Source organism: Macaca thibetana, chromosome 7 (assembly GCF_024542745.1).
Source record: "Macaca thibetana thibetana isolate TM-01 chromosome 7, ASM2454274v1, whole genome shotgun sequence".
NCBI classification, from domain to species: domain Eukaryota; kingdom Metazoa; phylum Chordata; class Mammalia; order Primates; family Cercopithecidae; genus Macaca; species Macaca thibetana.
This window is the reverse complement of record NC_065584.1, coordinates 160,448,748-160,469,755: the sequence shown is the minus strand read 5'-3', so window position 1 is coordinate 160,469,755 and position 21,008 is coordinate 160,448,748. Positions and strand designations below refer to the sequence as shown.

At 59.0% G+C, this 21,008-nt stretch overlaps 2 protein-coding genes across 2 annotated transcripts in view; both read left to right on the top strand.

The window, feature by feature from the left end:
- The window catches only part of CSPG4 (chondroitin sulfate proteoglycan 4), a 41,121-nt gene extending 23,958 nt beyond the window's left edge, over positions 1-17,163 (top strand). Inside the window, exons 3-10 of the mRNA XM_050799821.1 lie at positions 444-3,980; positions 5,427-5,909; positions 6,213-6,389; positions 8,085-8,283; positions 8,385-8,519; positions 8,667-8,833; positions 13,600-13,783; positions 14,102-17,163. Coding sequence (XP_050655778.1) covers positions 444-3,980; positions 5,427-5,909; positions 6,213-6,389; positions 8,085-8,283; positions 8,385-8,519; positions 8,667-8,833; positions 13,600-13,783; positions 14,102-15,936 — 6,717 coding nt within the window. The 3' untranslated portion in view covers positions 15,937-17,163. The remainder of the gene's footprint in view (positions 1-443; positions 3,981-5,426; positions 5,910-6,212; positions 6,390-8,084; positions 8,284-8,384; positions 8,520-8,666; positions 8,834-13,599; positions 13,784-14,101) is intronic.
- The window catches only part of SNUPN (snurportin 1), a 214,281-nt gene that overhangs the window by 121,595 nt on the left and 71,678 nt on the right, over positions 1-21,008 (top strand). The window lies entirely within an intron of this gene.

Sequence of the window (21,008 nt, the reverse complement as noted above, 5' to 3'; positions counted from 1 at the left end):
GGTTTTCCACTCTGGGGCCCCAAGTGTGGGGAACCCACTACGCTTTTTTTTGTTTGTTTTTGTTTTTGTTTTTTTGAGACAGAGTTTCGCTCTTGCTGCCCAGGCTGGAGTGCAATGGCATGATCTCAGTTCACTGCCCTCTGCCTCCCGAGTTCAAGCAATTCTCCTGCCACAGCCTCCAAAGTAGCTAGGATTACAGGCATGCGCCACCATGCCTGGCTAATTTTGTATTTTTAGTAGCGACAAGGTTTCTCCATGTTGGCCAGGCTGGTCTTGAACTCCCAACCTCAGGTGATTTGCCCACCTTGGCCTCCCAAAGTGCTAGGATTATAGGCGTGAGCCACCACGCCACCACTGCAACCACACCTGGCTCTATGCTTTTATAAGGGAAATGATGGATTCAAAGTGCTGTCCCCCATCTTCCATTCCCCATCTCTCTTCAGGTCAGACTTGTTCTAGGCCAGGAGGAGCTGAGGCTGCAGACCCCAGCAGAGACGCTGCTGAGTGACTCCGTTCCCCACACTACAGTGCTGACTGTCGTAGAGGGCTGGGCCACATTGTCAGTCGATGGGTTTCTGAACGCTTCCTCTGCAGTCCCAGGAGCCCCCCTCGAGGTTCCCTATGGGCTCTTTGTTGGGGGCACTGGGAGCCTTGGCCTGCCCTACCTGAGGGGAACCAGCCGACCCCTGAGGGGTTGCCTCCATGCAGCCACCCTCAATGGCCGCAGTCTCCTCCGGCCTCTGACCCCTGACGTGCATGAGGGCTGTGCTGAAGAGTTTTCTGCTGGTGATGATGTGGCCCTGGGCTTCTCTGGGCCCCACTCTCTGGCTGCCTTCCCTGCCTGGGGCACTCAGGATGAAGGAACCCTAGAGTTTACACTCACCACACAGAGCCGGCAGGCACCCTTGGCCTTCCAGGCAGGGGGCCGGCGTGGGGACTTTATCTATGTGGACATATTTGAGGGCCACCTGCGGGCCGTGGTGGAGAAGGGCCAGGGTACCGTATTGCTCCACAACAGTGTGCCTGTGGCCGACGGGCAGCCCCATGAGGTCAGTGTCCATATCAATGCTCACCAGCTGGAAGTCTCCGTGGACCAGTACCCCACGCGTACTTCGAACCGAGGAGTCCTCAGCTACCTGGAGCCACGGGGCAGTCTCCTTCTCGGGGGGCTAGATGCAGAGGCCTCTCGTCACCTCCAGGAACACCGCCTGGGCCTGACACCAGAGGCCACCAATGCCTCCCTGCTGGGCTGCATGGAAGACCTCAGTGTCAATGGCCAGAGGCGGGGGCTGCGGGAAGCCTTGCTGACACGCAACATGGTGGCTGGCTGCAGGCTGGAGGAGGAGGAGTATGAGGACGATGCCTATGGCCATTATGAAGCTTTCTCCACCCTGGCCCCTGAGGCTTGGCCTGCCATGGAGCTGCCTGAGCCATGCGTGCCTGAGCCAGGTCTACCTCCTGTCTTTGCCAACTTCACCCAGCTGCTGACTATCAGCCCACTGGTGGTGGCCGAGGGGGGCACAGCCTGGCTTGAGTGGCGGCACTTGCAGCCCACGCTGGACCTGATGGAGGCTGAACTGCGCAAATCCCAGGTGCTGTTCAGTGTGACCCAAGGGGCACGCCATGGCGAGCTCGAGCTGGACATCCCAGGAGCCCAGGCACGAAAAATGTTCACCCTCCTGGACGTGGTGAACCGCAAGGCCCGCTTCATCCACGATGGCTCTGAGGACACCTCCGACCAGCTGGTGCTGGAGGTGTCAGTGACGGCTCGGGTGCCTATGCCCTCATGCCTGCGGAGGGGCCAAACTTACCTCCTGCCCATCCAGGTCAACCCTGTCAATGACCCTCCCCGCATCATCTTCCCACATGGCAGCCTCATGGTGATCCTGGAACACACACAGAAGCCGCTGGGGCCCGAGGTTTTCCAGGCCTATGACCCAGACTCTGCCTGTGAGGGCCTCACCTTCCAGTTCCTTGGCACCCCCTCTGGCCTCCCCGTGCAGCGCCGAGACCAGCCTGGGGAGCCGGCAACCGAGTTCTCCTGCCGGGAGTTGGAGGCCGGCAGCCTAGTCTATGTCCACCGCGGAGGCCCTGCACAGGACTTGACATTCCGGGTCAGCGATGGACTACAGGCCAGCCCCCCGGCCACGCTGAAGGTGGTGGCCGTCCGGCCGGCCATACAGATCCACCGCAGCACAGGGCTGCGCCTGGCCCAAGGCTCTGCCATGCCCATCTTGCCCGCCAACCTGTCGGTGGAGACCAATGCCGTGGGGCAGGATGTGAGCGTGCTGTTCCGCGTCACCGGAGCCCTGCAGTTCGGGGAGCTACAGAAGCAGGGGGCAGGTGGGGTGGAGGGTGCTGAGTGGTGGGCTACACAGGCGTTCCACCAGCGGGATGTGGAGCAGGGTCGCGTGAGGTACCTGAGCACCGACCCACAGCACCGCACCGAGGACACCGTGGAGAACCTAGCCCTGGAGGTGCAGGTGGGCCAGGAGATCCTGAGCAATCTGTCCTTCCCAGTGACCATCCAGAGAGCCACCGTGTGGATGCTGCGGCTGGAGCCACTGCACACTCAGAACACCCAGCAGGAGACCCTCACCACAGCCCACCTGGAGGCCAGCCTGGAGGAGGCAGGCCCAAGCCCCCCAGCCTTCCACTATGAGGTGGTTCAGGCTCCCAGGAAAGGCAACCTTCAACTTCAGGGCACGAGGCTGTCAGACGGTCAGGGCTTCACCCAGGATGACATACAGGCTGGCCGGGTGACCTATGGGGCCACGGCACGTGCCTCGGAGGCAGTCGAGGACACCTTCCGTTTCCGTGTCACAGCTCCGCCATATTTCTCCCCGCTCTATACCTTCCCCATCCACATTGGTGGTGACCCAGACGCGCCCGTCCTCACCAATGTCCTCCTCATGGTGCCCGAGGGTGGTGAGGGTGTCCTCTCTGCTGACCACCTCTTTGTCAAGAGTCTCAATAGTGCCAGCTACCTCTATGAGGTCATGGAGCGGCCCCGCCATGGGAGGTTGGCTTGGCGTGGGACACAGGACAAGACCACTATGGTGACATCCTTCACCAATGAAGACCTGTTGCATGGCCGGCTGGTCTACCAGCATGATGACTCTGAGACCACAGAAGATGATATCCCATTTGTTGCTACCCGCCAGGGTGAGAGCAGTGGTGACATGGCCTGGGAGGAGGTACGGGGAGTCTTCCGGGTGGCCATCCAACCCGTGAATGACCACGCCCCTGTGCAGACCATCAGCCGCGTCTTCCATGTGGCCCGGGGTGGGCGGCGGCTGCTGACTACAGACGACGTGGCCTTCAGCGATGCTGACTCGGGCTTTGCTGACGCCCAGCTGGTGCTGACCCGCAAGGACCTCCTCTTTGGCAGTATCGTGGCCGTGGATGAGCCCACGCGGCCCATCTACCGCTTCACCCAGGAGGACCTCAGAAAGAGGCGGGTCCTGTTTGTGCACTCAGGGGCCGACCGTGGCTGGATCCAGCTGCAGGTGTCCGATGGGCAACACCAGGCCACTGCGCTGCTGGAGGTGCAGGCCTCGGAGCCCTACCTCCGTGTGGCCAACGGCTCCAGACTTGTGGTCCCTCAAGGAGGCCAGGGCACCATCGACACAGCTGTGTTCCATCTGGACACCAACCTTGACATCCGCAGTGGGGATGAGGTCCACTACCACGTCACAGCCGGCCCTCGGTGGGGACAGGTACTCCGGGCTGGTCAGCCAGCCACAGCCTTCTCCCAGCAGGACCTGCTGGATGGGGCCGTTCTTTATAGCCACAATGGCAGCCTCAGCCCCCGCGACACCCTGGCCTTCTCTGTGGAAGCGGGGCCAGTGCACACAGATGCCACCCTACAAGTGACCGTTGCCCTAGAGGGCCCGCTGGCCCCACTGAAGCTGGTCCGGCACAAGAAGATCTACGTCTTCCAGGGAGAGGCAGCTGAGATCAGAAGGGACCAGCTGGAGGTGAGGAGCTGGAGGTGATGAGCAGGGGTGTGGGCCAGGTAGAGGGCCTCCCGCCCAGCCTCCATGCCGGAGTGTCACAAGTACACATGTGACTTGGGCTGTGGCTGTGGTGGCCCCAGGCTACATGTGTGCACGTGCCTCGGATGTGTTTCTGTATATGCTGTGTTTCTAAATTTCTGGGGAGCTTGCTGTACACCCATCCTCCTGGAAGTTGTGTGTGCCTCCAGAGGTCGTGTCCTCTCGTGTCCATGGTGTGGCTGAGCATGCAGATTCCTGGGCCCCACCCAGCCCTACAGAATCTCTGAAGTGGAGCCCGAGATTCTGCATTGCAGTGAGTTCCCTGGGAGGGCATCACGGGCCCTGAGCTTTGGGGATTGCTGACCGTAGAGACAGGCGGCTGCTCCTCAGACCCCCGTGTCCCCCCCTACACTGCTCATTTCGGAGACCCTTCTGGTCTGCATGTCTGGAGCTTGGGGCCCATGGCAAACCAGCAGATCTGGCGTCAGGAAGGCCTCGAGGAAGGAGGCAGCGTTTGGGCCGGGCTCTAAGAGCACAGGCCATCAGGAGCAGAGAATGGGGAGTGGTATTCCAGGCAGAAGGAACATTCGGGCAAAGGCATAGAACGGGAATGTGAGTTTGGGCGTGGTTTAGCCTCTCATGGCTGGCCGGTCAGGTGAGGGAGCCCATGTGGCCTTCGGGGCCTGAGCTCTGTAGGGCCTGCGCTGAAGGCGGCTGTGCCTCCAGGAAGGGTGGGGTGAGGCGCCCTCTGATGGTCCTGGGTGGTAATAGCAGGGGTTGGGGAGGACGCTGCCTGCAAACCAGCCACAGGCCTGAACAGATCCTGAGCAGGGGGGCCTGTGTGTGTGTGTGTGTGCACACGTGCATACGTACATGTGTGACTGTGTCAGCATATGATGAACTCGTGTGTCTGTGTCACTGAGTCTGGGGATATGTGATTATGCACCTCCCCGGGGGAGTGCATCTCAAGCTGTGTGACTGACCCCCTGTAACCGTGTGTGGGGTGGGTATTAACATGTGACCAGCAGCCGGGGCAAACCAGTGAAACTCCATCTCTACACAAAAAATTTAAAAATTAGCCGGGCATGGTGGCACGTGCCTGTGGTCACAGCTACTTGGGAGGCTGAGGTGGGAGGATCCCTTGAGCCTGGGAGGTTGAGGCTGCAGAGAGCCGTGATTGTACCACTGCACTCCATCCAGCCTGGGTGACAGAGTGAGACTGTCAAAAAACAAAAAATGTGACCAGCTGCATGTCTAGCTGCTGTGTGTGTGAACCCACATGTGTGTTTGTCTGTCTAAATGAGGAGCAGTGGTATCTGGAGGAATAAGTGAGGCAAGATCAAGCCTGCTCTGGCTGCTTAGGGCCAAGTGGACCCCTGTGAGACCCCCTCTGTGGCCCCGTGAGTCCTCATGACCTCTGTTAACCAGGCAGCCCAGGAGGGAGTGCCGCCGGCAGACATCGTATTCTCAGTGAAGAAGCCACCGAGTGCTGGCTACCTGGTGATGGTGTCTCGTGGCGTCTTGGCAGATGAGCCACCCAGCCTGGACCCTGTGCAGAGCTTCTCCCAGGAGGCAGTGGACACGGGCAGAGTCCTGTACCTGCACTCCCGCCCTGAGGCCTGGAGCGATGCCTTCTCACTGGATGTGGCCTCGGGCCTGGGTGCTCCCCTCGAGGGTGTCCGCATGGAGCTGGAGGTGCTGCCCGCTGCCATCCCACTGGATGCGCAAAACTTCAGCGTCCCTGAGGGTGGCAGCCTCACCCTGGCCCCTCCACTGCTCCGTGTCACCGGGCCCTACTTCCCCACTCTCCCGGGCCTCGGTCTGCAGGTGCTGGAGCCACCCCGGCATGGGGCCCTACAGAAAGAGGACGAACCTCAAGCCAGGACCCTCAGCGCCTTCTCCTGGAGAGAGGTATGGCTGTGAGAGAGGCCCAGGGGCTGCAGCCCAGCTCTGGGGGCAGAATGGAGGGAGCCCCAGGTACTCCCAGTCTGGGGGTTATACACAGAGAGGAGATGGGGAGTCGCATTTCAGAAGCACCTGTGCTTTAAATACCATATCTCTTTTCTTCCTCACAACTCCTTGGAGCCAGAACTTATGGTCCCCATTTTCCACCAATGGAAAATGAAGCCCTAAAAGAGTCAGCCTCCTCCTGCACCCAAAGGCAGGACATGAAGGGTGCTGCTGGGGCCTGACTAGCCCTGGGCCTGCCCGTAGGTGGAAGAGCAGCTGATCCGCTACGTGCACGACGGGAGCGAGACACTGACAGACAGTTTTGTCCTGATGGCTAACGCCTCCGAGATGGACCGCCAGAGCCATCCTGTGGCCTTCACTGTCACCGTCCTGCCTGTCAATGACCAACCCCCCGTCCTCACTACAAACACAGGCCTGCAGGTGACAGTATTCCTGGCACCATCCCCCATGTCTGCTTCGAGAAAGAGGCCAGCGTCCCCTACTTCCCAGCACAGAGCTCCCCCTGTCTGAGCCTCAGTTTCCTCCTCTGCAAAATGGGGACGCTGCCGCATGCCTCACGGGGTTGTTGGAAGGAGAGTTGTGAGATTGTGCTGAAACAGAACACAGGTGGGAGGTTTTGTTATTGGACGCTTGCAAGTAAGGTAGGCAGACTTCTGAGCAGCCACAGGTGGCTCTGCTGTTCCTTCTCCTGTGGCTCAGGACCAGAACTCCCGACAGAATCACTTACAAACCCTTAAGGGCAGGCATCAGGGCGGAAGCTCTTGTTTCCCACCTTCACCCAGCAAGTGAAGGCTACAGCTTGGGTCCCCAAACTCCTGCACAAGGCTGTTCCACACCCAGCAGGACAGTGCAGGGGAGGCCCTGGAGAACTTCATTCAGGCAGAGGTAAGGGCCCCACTCTGCAGGTGGAAGTTGAGGCCCAGACATGGGATGGAACTTCTCCATGGTTGCAAAAGTAGTTCTGGTAGAACAGAAAGGGCATAGCTTTACTAAGCCCACGTGGCAGGGCTTTGAATGCCAGCTTCTGGGGTGCGTCCTCCTGGGTCAGCAGGAGCCACTGAAGGTTCCACAAGAGGACTGACTTGGGCTGTCTCTGACATGGGGCACCTGGGGCAGGGGTTGCGGGGGAGGCCTTGGTGGTCTAGGATGTGCCCATAGCGGGCAGCGTGGTGGTGCAGAGGCCACAGAAGAGTGGGACACAGTGCTCTGGAACCACAGGCTGGGACAGCTGTGTGGCAACATGGCCACCAGGTGGTGCCATCTACCTGTGTTTGCTCCAGAAGCCCAGTGCTAGGGTCCGGCCCTGCAACATTATGGCCCCTCCTGCCAGGGCTGGGCCTGAGGGCTCCTTGGGGCCGGGGCAGGGAGCCCAGGAATGCCAGAAGGCTCTGTTTCCTGGGCATGTGAGTCCCACTGCAGCTCTGCCTGCAAGTAATTGACCCAGCAAGACTGGTACCAGGACCTCAGGAACAGGCGCCTGCTCTGCTTGCAAGTGGGAGACCTGAAAAAGGGTCCCCTTCACCCAACATGACGAGGGCCCGTAACTGCTCTGGAAGCACCTGGGCCCATCGCAGCGCTGATTCTGTGCTGCAGAACATACCAACCATCAGCCCCCCACTCTCCGCACCACCCACCCCTCCCTCAGCCGGAGGGAGGGCCCGTTTCTAAAATCACCACTCCCACCTGTGCCCGGCCCTGGCCAGGCACACACGGAGGTTCTGAAAGGAGACCCCTGCCCCACCAGTGAGACAGATTAAGGAGCACTGTTGGTCAACGTTGGGGATTTCTGGGGGTGAGAACTTGGTGAGGGTAAGAACAGGGGCCTTCCTGGGTAGGGGACACAAGCTGGCCTTGAGGGACATGCAGGACTAGGGCAGATGAAGAGCAAGGAGGCTGGGCCTGGAGGGTGACCTTCCCTGGGGCCTTCCCTGGGGTGACAGGGAAGGTGAACGTGGGGAGGGCCCTTTGTGCAGGGGAGCCAGAGCGGTGCCAGCCTCGATGCCACCTGAGGGCCTGAGACACAGCAGAATTGGAACCCTGGTGGCAGCCCAGAGCCAGGGAGGAAGGGGTGGGTGAGCAGGGCAAGGCAGAACCTTCACAGGCCTGTGTCCCCAGATGTGGGAGGGGGCCACTGCGCCCATCCCTGCGGAGGTTCTGAGGAGCACGGACGGCGACTCTGGGTCCGAGGATCTGGTCTACACCATCGAGCAGCCCAGCAACGGACGGGTAGTGCTGCGGGCGGCGCCGGGCACCGAGGTGCGCAGCTTCACGCAGGCCCAGCTGGATGGCGGACTCGTGCTGTTCTCACACAGAGGTGGGTGCTGAGGGCCGGGCCTCAGGTTCCTGCTGCCCACAGGGTTGCCCTGAGATGGGGAGCCAGCTCGGGCCAGCTGGACCCAATGCCCCTGTCCCCAGGAACCCTGGATGGAGGCTTCCGCTTCGGCCTCTCCGATGGCGAGCACACTTCCTCTGGACACTTCTTCCGAGTGACGGCCCAGAAGCAAGTGCTCCTCTCGCTGGAGGGCAGCCGGACACTGACTGTCTGCCCAGGTGGGTGTGCTGATCGTGGGCATTCCTGGGTGCCAGGAGCTGGGGCAGAGCTGAGGGTGGCACGCCAGGGTCACACTGCCTCTCTGCAGACACAGGCCTGGGCCTGGCTCCCAGTCAAAGTCTGATAGCCCCTTTTGCCTCTGGCAGGGTCCGTGCAGCCACTCAGCAGTCAGACCCTCAGAGCCAGCTCCAGCGCAGGCACCGACCCCCAGCTCCTGCTCTACCGTGTGGTGCGGGGCCCCCAGCTAGGCCGGCTGTTCCATGCCCAGCAGGACAGCACAGGGGAGGCCCTGGTGAACTTCACTCAGGCAGAGGTAAGGGCCCCACTTTGCAGCCACCACTCAGACACCCCCAGCCTCAGGTGGATGCGGTGCCATGGACATCACGTGGACATGGGTGCCAGCTCCAGCATCACTGGCAGCAGACGTTCCCGGTCTTGCCATGGTCCAGGCCCTGGTGTCCTGCCCTCCAGGAGCTGCCAGGCTGGCAGGGCAAGTTCATGTTCCATAAGGAGGGAGAAGGATACAGAAAGTCGGGGATACAGGGCCCCAGAGTAGGGCTGGGGTCTTGGGGTATAGCTTCCAGAAGGAAGCTACAGCCGGACCCAAGGGTCTGGAGAGGGAGCACCATGTGGGGGCACTAGTGGCACCCCAGTAGCTGGCGAGGGGCAGTGCTTGGTGGGGGATAGGGTTGGAGGTGAAGTAGCCGCTGGGCCTGTGGGCAGAGGTGTGAGCCTGGGGCTCGGGTCAGGTGCCAGCCAGAGGCAGAGTGGATCCTAGGGGCAGATGAGCTGATGAAAGGCAGCTGAGTCGGCCAAGAGGGTGAAGCCACCGTTCATCCATCCTGGTAGCTTCAGAGACCACTAGGAAGAACTAGAGCTCTCAGCCGTGGGTAGCAGCAGACTCTGTGATAATGTGCCATGGGGGCCAGTCCAGTCATCGCTTAAATGAACACCTCTTCCCGAAGGCAGAACGGGGTTGTTCCATAGCAGGGCAGAACGGGGCAGACTCTTCCAAGGGCCATCCCAGGCAAGCGGCACATGTGGTGCTCCCGCCAGGAGGCTGCAGGGGCATCTGGACCCAGCACATGATCACAGTGAGTTCTGAGTAGGGAGCGGTCTTGTGGGGCGCAAAGCCGACTCTGTCATTCAGGAGCCACGGCACGCGGTACTGCCCCAAGTACCTCCAGAGGGGTCCCCCCGCCAGCCCTCAAAAATGGCAGAGCACACCCCAGCCCCCTTTCCAAGCTCCCTTGCTTGGGCAGGGACCTCCTGAGCCTGGCACTCTCCCTCCTGAGAGGCGCAGATGGTATTCAGCAAGTGCAAAGCCAAGGTTCCCGCCCAGCAAGTGGCTCAGATGGGGAGCCTTTGGGCATCTGGAAGGAGGTGGCTTTGACAGGTGGAATAGTTTCTTGGGCTTCTCACATCAACACCTCCCAGGCCAGGTTCTGTATTTCCCTGGAGCCCCACTCCTGCTATGGCCCCCTCCCCACAATGAGATATTCATCAGGCTGGTGTCTACAGCTGCTGTGTACCCTCGGTTGCTGGGAGCCTTTGTCAAGAATGCCCAGGAATGGGAAGGGCACGGGACCTGGCCATCAGCAACCCTCTCGCACTCTATAGTCCCACGTTACTCAGAGCTTCCCCATGCCCCAGCAATATGAAGGACTAGATTGAATTGGCACCAGAGGCCAGGCTGGCAGTGCCACCCAGGAAAGCGGGGAAGAGGCTATGTGGGCTACCTGGCCCGCTCGGGGAGGAGGGCAGGACTGGGGATTGTCTTGACAGCAGCCCTGTCCCACAACACTGAACTGGGCAGGGAAGGGGTCAGGTGTCCCCATTTTTCAGATAAGGAAACGGAGGCTCTTGGAGGGCAGGGTAACTTTATTTAGAGCACATGGCGAGTAAGAGGCAAAACTTCTGCCTGCGAGTCCAGGATTTCCTTCACCGGAGGACACTGCTTGCTCCCCAGAGCTCAGGAGTCTCACTCCCACCCACAGAGCTCCTGTATCCAGGCATCAGCTCCCACTCCCACTCCTGGGGGCTCCATTTCCTTCCTGCCTACCATTCAGCCTGGACCAGAAGTTGCCACTGGCAGCTCTTTAGTCCTGGGCCAGATTTGGCCCACAGATGTGTTTATTTGGCCTGCACACAGCAGCTAATACTTTGAAGTTAATTGTCAACATATAACCTTTGGGAAATTTTTTTTTTTTTTTTTTGAGACGGAGTCTTGCTCTGTCACCAGGCTGGAGTGCAGTGGCCGGATCTCAGCTCACTGCAAGCTCCGCCTCCCGGGTTTACGCCATTCTCTGGGCTCAGCCTCCCGAGTAGCTGGGACCCAGGCGCCCGCCACCTCGTATTTTTTTGTATTTTTTAGTAGAGACGGGGTTTCACCGTGTTAGCCGGGATCGTCTCTCGATACCTCGTGATCCGACCATCTCGGCCTCCCAAAGTGCTGGGATTACAGGCTTGAGCCACCGCGCCCGGCCACCTTTGGGAAATTAAACAAAAAACTTGATTCCCATTTTCTTAAAAGGCCTGTGTTCCCTCTTACAGTGAAAGCAGAGGAGCAGCCGCTTCCTTTAGAACAGGTGCTAGCCCCTATGTAGATAGCTCGGCTCTTCTTCAGACTGGGCTCAGCTGCCCTTTAGCCCAGGCTCTGCTTCCCTTAGACCAGGCCCTGCCCCACCGCAGACCGGGCCCTGCCCCCACCTCAGACTGGGCCCTGCCTCCCCTTAGGCTGGCCCTGCTTAGCCCGGGCCCTGCTGCCCTTACTCTGGCCCCTGCTTCCCCTTACTCCAGGTTCTGCTCCTAGAGTCTTCACAGGTTAAGACCCTGTTAAGTTTCCATGTTACTATTGTGCAAGTCCTGTTTTTCTCTGAGAAGAAAAATAGTTCCCAGTGTTTCCTAAAAGGGGAAAATAAGGCTGGGCGCAGTGGCTTATGGCTGTAATTCCAGCACTTTGGGAGGCCAAGGCGGGTGGATCACAAGGTCAGGAGATCGAGACCATCCTGGCTAACAGGCGAAACCCCATTTCTACTAAAATACAAAAAATAAGCTGGGCATGGTGGCGCGCACCTATAGTCCCAGCTACTCAGGAGGCTGAGGCAGGGGAATTGCTTGAGCCCGGGAGGTGGAGGTTGCAGTGAGCCGAGATCACGCCACTACACTCCAACCTGGCAGCAGAGCAAGACTCTGTCTCAAAAAAAAAGGGGTGGGGAACAAAAGATAGGCCAAAAGAACACATTTTGATTTTAGTGGGAGGAGACCTCTTTTCTTCCTGGAGTGAAGAATATTCTTTGGTGTTGAACTGCAGGCAGCCCCATAGAACAGCAGGTGTGGCTGGACTGGAGGTGAGGGGAGTTGAGGTCACGGGGTGATGTGGTCACAGCCAGGACTTAGTGGACAGATGGGGAGACACCGCACTATGTGAGCCAAAGAGCCCCATAATCTTCCTTTTCAAAAGGCTCCCTCTGGCTGCTGTGTTAAGAACAAAATGTAATGGGTGGGGGACTGCAGTTGGGACACAGGAAGCTGTTACAATAATCCAGGTGAGAGATGAGGTGGTTTGAGGGAAAGAGAGGATGCAAGGGTGGTTCCAAGGGTTTGGTCTGAGCCCTTGAAAACGGAGCTATGGTCTCTGAAGCGGGATGACTGTAGCAGGTGGGGCCGATCGGGAGTGCAGCTGGGGCAGGTTGAGTTTGAGATGTCCACTAGATATCCGCAGGGGCGGCTGCAAACATGAGTCTGGGGTTCAGGGGAGAGCAGGCTGGGCTGGAGCTACAAATAAGGGGGTCTTCAGCACACCTGGCATTTAAGGCCAGGAAACTGAACAAGGACCCATGGAGAGTGCCTGTAGACAGAAAAGAACCTGGAGACCTGGCCATAAGATGTTGGGGAGAAGAGGAGGAACAGCCAGGAGAATCTGTGAGGCAGGAGGAACCCCAGACTGAAGTATCCCGGAGTCCGTGGCTCTCTTGGAGGAAGGGCTGCTTGGTGGCGTCAGTGCCGCTGAGCAGATAAGAGGAGGCTGAGAGCTGACTGCTGGATCCAACAACACGGAGGCCCCTGGTGCCCTTGGCAAAAGGAGATATGGTGATGGGGGAGCAAAATCCTGGGTAGAGAGACCCAAGAATGCCTGGGGGAGAGTGTGAACTATGCTTTTTGAAGTTTTGCTGCAAAGAGAAGCAAAGGGGCAGGGGTGTTGTTGATGGAAAACGTGAAGTCAAGAATAGTTTTCTCTGGCCAGGTGCAGTGCCTCCTGCGTGTAATCCCAGCACTTTGGGAGGCTGAGGCAAGTGGATCACTTGAGCCCAGGAGTTCAAGACCAGCCTGGGCAACACAGTGAGACCCTGTCTCAACAAACAATAACAGAAATTAGCCGGGCATGGTGGCACCTGCCTGCAGTCCCTGCTACTTGGGAAACTGAGGTGGGAGGATTGCTTGAGCCCTGGAGGTCGAGGCTGCAGTGAGCCATGATCACGCCACTGCGGTGTCTCAATAATGGTAATAATAATAATTAAATAGCTTTAATGTAAGTGAGACAAAAGAATAGCATAAATGCATAATGAAGGGAATGATGCATCTGGGGGGAAACTGGCATCATAGGAGAAATCCTGCTAACAGAAGACAAAAATACAAAAAAAAAAACTAGGTGGTGGGCGGGCTTCAGAAGGCAAGAGGGGATGAGATCCTGTGCACAAGAAGGCGGAGTACTTGCAGTGAGCCGAGATCACGCCACTGCACTCCAGCCTGGGAGACACAGTGAGACTCCGTCTCAAGAGAGCAGCACAGACAGATCATACTCGCTTTAGAGAGCATTCCCCAGAGGTCAGAGAAATTAGGCGATTTCCCCAGGGTGGCAGAGCTGGGGTTTGAGCCCAGACTCCGGCTCCAGAGCCCAGCTCTGCACTGCATTGCCTGATGTGACCCACTGAGTTAGTGAGGGAGAGAGTGGGTCACACGCACAGACCTGGGCACAGCCAGGAGAGCCCAGAGTGGGGCCTGAGGAGACAAAAGTGCTCAGTATCTGGACAAGCCGGACTGGACCTGCCTCTCACCCCACGATGGTGTCTCCCCTAGGTCTATGCTGGGAATATTCTGTATGAGCATGAGATGCCCACCGAGCCCTTCTGGGAGGCCCATGATACCCTAGAGCTCCAGCTGTCCTCACCACCTGCCCGGGACGTGGCTGCCACCCTTGCTGTGGCTGTGTCTTTTGAGGCTGCCTGTCCCCAGCGCCCCAGCCACCTCTGGAAGAACAAAGGTGAACAGCATGGTGAACTGGCAAGATTGTGGGGAGGGACAATGGGAAGGGCCCAGGAGGAAGGGACACAAGGCCAGGGTCAGCAGCTCCTGTCTCAGCCCCCAGAACCTGGGAAGTCACAGGGAAGGTGAGTGGGGAAGCTTTGGCATCAGAGCGGGGACACAGTCCTTGTCCTCCTGGGAACCCTGAGCCCCACCCTGGAGGACCTGGCTTGAGGGTGTGGGGGAGGCATATCCTTGCCCTGGGGCACCTCCAGCTGAGGGTCCATGGCTCTTCCCTCAGTGGGCTGGACCCTCATAGCCTGTGTCCCACCCCCAGGTCTCTGGGTCCCCGAGGGCCAGCGGGCCAAGATCACCATGGCTGCCCTGGATGCCTCCAACCTCTTGGCCAGCGTTCCATCATCCCAGCGCCTAGAGCATGATGTGCTCTTCCAGGTCACGCAGTTCCCCAGCCGGGGCCAGCTATTGGTGTCTGAGGAGCCCCTCCACGCTGGGCAGCCCCACTTCCTGCAGTCCCAGCTGGCTGCAGGGCAGCTAGTGTATGCCCACGGCGGTGGGGGTACCCAACAGGATGGCTTCCACTTTCGTGCCCACCTCCAGGGGCCAGCAGGGGCCACCGTGGCTGGACCCCAAACCTCAGAGGCTTTTGCCATCACGGTGCGGGATGTAAATGAGCGGCCCCCTCAGCCACAGGCCTCTGTCCCACTCCGGATCACCCGAGGCTCTCGCGCCCCCATCTCCCGGGCCCAGCTGAGCGTCGTGGACCCAGACTCAGCTCCTGGGGAGATTGAGTATGAGGTCCAGCGGGCACCCCACAACGGCTTCCTCAGCCTGGTGGGTGGTGGCCCGGGGCCCGTGACCCGCTTCACGCAAGCCGATGTGGATTTGGGGCGGCTGGCCTTCGTGGCCAACGGGAGCAGCGTGGCAGGCGTCTTCCAGCTGAGCATGTCTGATGGGGCCAGCCCACCGCTGCCCATGTCCCTGGCCGTGGACATCCTACCATCCGCCATCGAGGTGCAGCTGCAGGCACCCCTGGAGGTGCCCCAAGCTTTGGGGCGCTCCTCACTGAGCCAGCAGCAGCTCCGGGTGGTTTCAGATAGGGAGGAGCCAGAGGCAGCATACCGCCTCATCCAGGGACCGAAGTACGGGCATCTCCTGGTGGGTGGGCGGCCCGCCTCGGCCTTCAGCCAACTCCAGATAGACCAGGGCGAGGTGGTCTTTGCCTTCACCAACTTCTCCTCCTCTCATGACCACTTCAGAGTCCTGGCACTGGCTAGGGGTGTCAACGCATCAGCCGTAGTGAACATCACTGTGAGGGCTCTGCTGCACGTGTGGGCAGGTGGGCCATGGCCCCAGGGTGCTACCCTGCGCCTGGACCCAACCATCCTAGATGCTGGCGAGCTGGCCAACCGCACAGGCAGTGTGCCCCGCTTCCGCCTCCTGGAGGGACCCCGGCATGGCCGCGTGGTCCGTGTGCCCCGAGCCAGGACGGAGCCTGGGGGCAGCCAGCTGGTGGAGCAGTTCACTCAGCAGGACCTTGAGGATGGGAGGCTGGGGCTGGAGGTGGGCAGGCCAGAGGGAAGGGCCCCCAGCCCCACAGGCGACAGTCTCACTCTGGAGCTGTGGGCACAGGGCGTCCCACCTGCTGTGGCCTCCCTGGACTTTGCCACTGAGCCTTACAATGCTGCCCGGCCCTACAGCGTGGCCCTGCTCAGTGTCCCCGAGGCCACCCGGACGGAAGCAGGGAAGCCAGAGAGCAGCACCCCCACAGGCGAGCCAGGCCCCATGGCATCTAGCCCTGTGCCTGCTGTGGCCAAGGGAGGCTTCCTGGGCTTCCTTGAGGCCAACATGTTCAGTGTCATCATCCCCGTGTGCCTGGTCCTTCTGCTCCTGGCGCTCATCTTGCCCCTGCTCTTCTACCTCCGAAAACGCAACAAGACGGGCAAGCATGACGTCCAGGTCCTGACTGCCAAGCCCCGCAATGGTCTGGCTGGTGACACCGAGACCTTTCGCAAGGTGGAGCCAGGCCAGGCCATCCCGCTCACAGCTGTGCCTGGCCAGGGGCCCCCTCCGGGAGGCCAGCCTGACCCAGAGCTGCTGCAGTTCTGCCGGACACCCAACCCTGCCCTTAAGAATGGCCAGTACTGGGTGTGAGGCCTGGCCTGGGCCCAGATGCTGATCGGGCCAGGGACAGGCTTGCCTATGTCCTGGGCCCCATTGCTTCCATGCCCGGGTGCTGTCTGAGTATCCCCAGAGCAAGAGAGACCTGGAGACACCAAGGGTGGAGGGTCCTGGGAGATAGTCCCAGGGGTCCTGGACAGAGTGAATCAAGAGCTGGAACCTCCCTCGGCTCACTCTGAGCCTGAAGAACTGCAGGGGCCACGGTGGAGGCAGGCTTAAGTTCAGTCCTGCCCTGGAGCTGGTTTAGGCTGTCAAAACCAGGGTAACCTCTCACATGGGTCATGATTCTGGGTCCTGGGACTGTGACCTTGGGTAAGTCACGTCTGACCCAGGCTGCTAAGAGGGCAAGGAGAAGAAAGTACCCTGGGGAGGGAAAGGACAGAGGAGGGTATTCCTGGCTTTTCCACTCCAACCCAGGCCACCCTTTGTCTCTGCCCCAGAGTTGAGAGAAAAACTTTCCTCCCTGGTTTTTCACAGAGATGGTATTCCTTGGAGTAGAGGGCAGGAGGAGAGAGCGCCTCCACTCTAGAAGGCATAAGCCAATAGAATAATATAATCAGGGTGCAGGGTGGGTAGGTTGCTCTGGGGATGGGTTTATTTAAGGGAGATTGCGAGGAAGCTATTTAACATGGTGCTGAGCTAGCAAGGACTGATGGAGCCCCTGGGGGTGTGGGATGGAGGAGGGTCTGCAGCCAGTTCATTCCCAGGGCCCCACCTTGATGGGGCAAGGGCTAAGCATGCATGTGTCAGCGGCTTTGGAGCAGGCTAGGCTGGGGCTCATGGAGGGTCTCAGGCCGAGGCCACTGCAGTGCCAGTGCCCCCCTGAGGACTAGGGGGCAGGCAGCTGGGGGCACTTGGCTCCATGGAGCCTGGATAAACAGTGCTTTGGAGGTTCTGGACAGCTGTGTGGTGTTTGTGTCTTAACTGTGCACTGGGCCTTTTTGTCTGCGTCGGCTTGCATACAAAGGGCCCCTGGAGTCGGCCCTCTGGCCTGGCCTCAGCCAGTGGGATAGAGAGGGCCAGGTAGACCTCTGAACTTCCACCTTCTGGGGCCTCCCAGACCTCCTGTGCCCCCACGTGTGTGGGCAGGTGGGCCAGTCTTTGGGTGATGGGACCAAACCCCTTCAGTTTAGTAGGGAAAGGCTAGGTCCTCTACAAAGAGCTTCAAGACAAAAATTAAAATAAATGCTCCCCACCCTAGATTTATTAGCCTGAGTTTTGACCTCCACACCCCTGTTCCTCCCCAGCCACCTCTGAAGGGGTTGCAGCAGCAAAATGAAGGGAGTGGGGGGACTTGGGGATCCCAAGGCTGGGACGTGGTACCGAGGGGGAGGGGGAGGAGAACCACCATAGGTGCCTCCTAGAAACTTTTACAAGGCAGGCTTCTGCTGGTCTCCACCCTCCCAACAGGAGGACCAAGGGTGCTGCTTCTCCAAGCCAGAGGAAGCAGCAAGGATTCAGAAAAGCCAGGCATCCCTGCGCATGGCCTGAGAGGCCAGCATTGGGTTACAGAGGGATTCTGAGGCCGCGGCATCTCCAGAAGGCCCTCTCTGAGTTGCTGAGTCACCACCCTCTAGACCTCTCTTGAGGGTGTCGCAGGGTTGGGGGCAATGGAGACAAATTCTGGGTCCCAGGGGATATGCCTGGCCCTGAGAGTAGACTGAAGAGAGGAAGAGAAACGTGAGAGGCCTCTGAGCACAGCCAGGTCAGTGGGTGGACAGCCCTGGCCAGCCTCTGGCAGCTGACCTGCATCTGGGGACCAGAGTCACCTCTTCCCTGCGCCCCAACATCTGAACCAGGAATGAGAGCAAGAGAGAAGGCTCCTCCCCATCCTGCCCCGGACCGCCCCTCCTGTGACATCTCTCACATCTCAGTGTCCAGCCTCCTAGGTCCTCCTCTCAGAGGCTTCAGGCAGGAGACCAGGTACATCCTGCTGTTAGGGCCCCCAGAGGACCCAGGGGAGACTAAGAGTCAGGGAGGGGAAGAGGGCCATTACATAGCAAGGCGCTTCTTGCCACACTGAAAAGCAGGACTCCCCAGGGAGGGTGACCAGAGCCCCAGAGATCCCTCTGCACCGAGCTCACTGTGCTCAGGCCTCGGTGTGAGCTCATTCAGTTCCTTCTACAAGCCTGGTCTCTCCGGCACCCCAGGCCAGCCTCAGACAGGGGCCTGGCCAAGGGTATCTCCACACCACATCCCATGATCTGCCTCCCCTCCCGGGAGCTCGGGCTGGAGCCCCAGGGCCCTGATATCTGGAGCAACTCTCTACCCAGGGTGACCAGTTTCACTGGAAGTGTAAGCTGAGAAGAGGGTGACAGACCCATCAGGCAGGATCTGGCCTGGTCTCCGATTTCCCCCAGAGGACTGAGAACACACTCTGTTCACAAAGCCTGGCCCGGCCTGCCCTGCCCCCAGGGAGCTGGCACCAGCTGACACAGTTCCAGCTCCTCTGAGCCCGTGCGGGACAGTGGGCTAGCACCCAGGGCACTGTGCCAGCAGCTCTGCTAGGACCTGGGAGAGGGTCTTTCACTGGCTCACCAGAGCTGAGAACCCAACCTAAACGTGGGGCCTTGGTTTATGTAAATCCCTTGCCCCAGGGCTTAAGGGGCTTGTCTCTACTTTACAAAGTAACTCACCATCCCCCTCCTTTAAGGAGCCAGTTCCTCCCAGGTGCTGGAGATAACACCCAACCCGTGTACAAGTGTTCAGGAATGTTTGGGAGCTCCTGACCCTCTCCACGCAAACACACACAAATGCATAATGTGCATTTGTGCACACCATTGTGTATGTGAACACAGGCTCATGCATGACCTTCAGACACACAACACAGAGATAAATACCTACCTACTTAAGAAAAACACGCATACGCATGGGCACACACAAATTTCAGAAGTATATGCGTCTCACCTGGGGCCCCCTGCAGTCCCAGCTAGCCTAGTTGAGCAAAGGAGTCAGGATTTTCTGCCCATTAAGCCACCCAAGTTGACATCAGCAGAATTGCAAAGTGAGCCCACGGGTGGGGGAAGGGGACAGGGTAGGAGTTGCCAGAGGGGCCCAGATCTCCAGGACCCCAGTTTAGAAACCCTGCCTACCACCTCTCAGGAACTAGAGAAGGGCTCCCTCTGAGCCCTTCTCTGCATACTAGAAGCCAGCCCTTTAAGCGGGTTGATCTGGCAGCCACGGAGCCCACTGAGCTGGCACACTCATCCCCCAATAGGAAGCTAGAGAAGTGCTTCCGCCACCCCATACTGAACTCCCCTGACCAATGAGAACTGCCAGGGCTGCTGGCCTCTTCCTCCAGGCCCTGAGGATTCCAGATCTCAAAGAGGTGGAGGTTCTTCCTGGGCAGAACTCCAGACATCTCTGGTTGGATCTCCCATTCCTGAACGTAACATGTCAGGAAGCTCTGGTAAGTAGGTGGAACCAAGAGAGAGAACCAGACCCGCTGGGCTCCTCTACAAAGCTCCACTCTGACCGTAGGGCCTCTCATAGGTAATGCCATCCCTGTGGAGTTACCGCTAAGATTGGTCAGGCAACAGCAAGGGCATGTTGTGCCAAAAATGCAGTGGAAGATGCAGATAGGAATCCAATCAGCCCTTCCTGAAGAGCCGCAGGCATGCCAGTGAATAACTACCTAACCCTGACATGTGCCTTCACCCAGTGGTGTGAGCAGGTCAGGGAGGGGAAGCCCAGAGTGGGAGCGCTCGCTGCCTCTGTCTGCTTCCTCCTCTCCTTAGAGAAGGCTGGTCTTTCCATGGAAGGCCCAGCCAAACGGCAGCTAAAGCTGGGCATGTTCAGCTACATCCTGGTTACATTTCTATTCTCAGTGTAATGAATTATAGTATTTAACTGATGGCTGCTAGCCTCACAAAGGGCGTCAGCTCCTTGGAGAGCCCTCTGTCAGCTCCTTGGAGGGCCCTCTGTGACCACCGAGATAATTGGTGGGTTGTGTTGTGTTCCTTCACGTTCCAGATGTCCTGTGAGCCCCTAGAGACAGAAACAGCCCTGGATTAAATCGCCCAGTGGCCAAGAAGGGACTTTTCTATCCAAACACAGCCTCAGCAGGGGACTAGGGGAGTTCCCCTGCCTGCCAACCTGAGGTCTGCAGTTAGTCCAGAGCCTGGAGCTAATCCCAAGGCTTCTTTCTGATGCCTCGTGAGGTTGCAAAGGGCCCAAGAGACACAGTCTCTGTGTCTTGCAGACTCAAATTCGATGAGTTGCCTAAATCTTTGCTGCTCAAAGTGGAGTCCATGAACTGGCAGCACGGGCATTACCTGGGAGCTTGTTGGAAATGAAGACTTTCAGGCCCTACCCCAGAGTAGCTGAATCAGACTGTTTTAAGAAGGTCCTTGGTGAGTAGAAGACACATGACACAGTGTAAGTCCTGACTGAAGTCCTCCCCTCACCCTTTAATTAGGGGATACTGAAATGGGAGACGCAGGGCCCAGACCAAGATCACACAGTGAGCTAGTGGCTGAGCTGGAAGAAGGGTCAGACCTCGAGCCCTGTCCCAGGGCTTTCTATTCCACTTCAGCTCTCACTCTTGCGAAGTCCCCATCCGCTGCAGGTTTGGAGGGATGGGTTCTGACATGGGTTCCTTCCCCAGGGAACTCCAGTGAGGACAAGAGAGGGAAGCAGAGGAACCAGCAGCCAGATCTGATCCAATGGGGAGGCTCTGCAGGAAACAGCCCACTCCCATCCTTACCTCCCAAAGACGGAACCCTGGGAAGAGGGCAGTAGCCCCACCACCCCACCTTCTGCAATCTGGCTGCTCCTTCCCTTCCTGTCCCCTCCCTGCCCATCTGGTCTCACCTGTCAGGGGAAGAGATGAAGGGAAATGTCTGGCCAACGTCACAGGTCAGTGCCTGTGTAATGCACAGGGCCCCCCGTGGAGGAGCAGGGCAGCCAGCAGGAGAGGAGAAAGAAGCCACCTGTCAGGCTGCCAGCCAGGCCTGGTCGGAAGGAGGGCAGGGGACACCCAGAGCTTTCTGTCCCACAGAGGTGCCACACTGTCTCTCCTGCCCACAGAAGGAATGCTGGTCTAT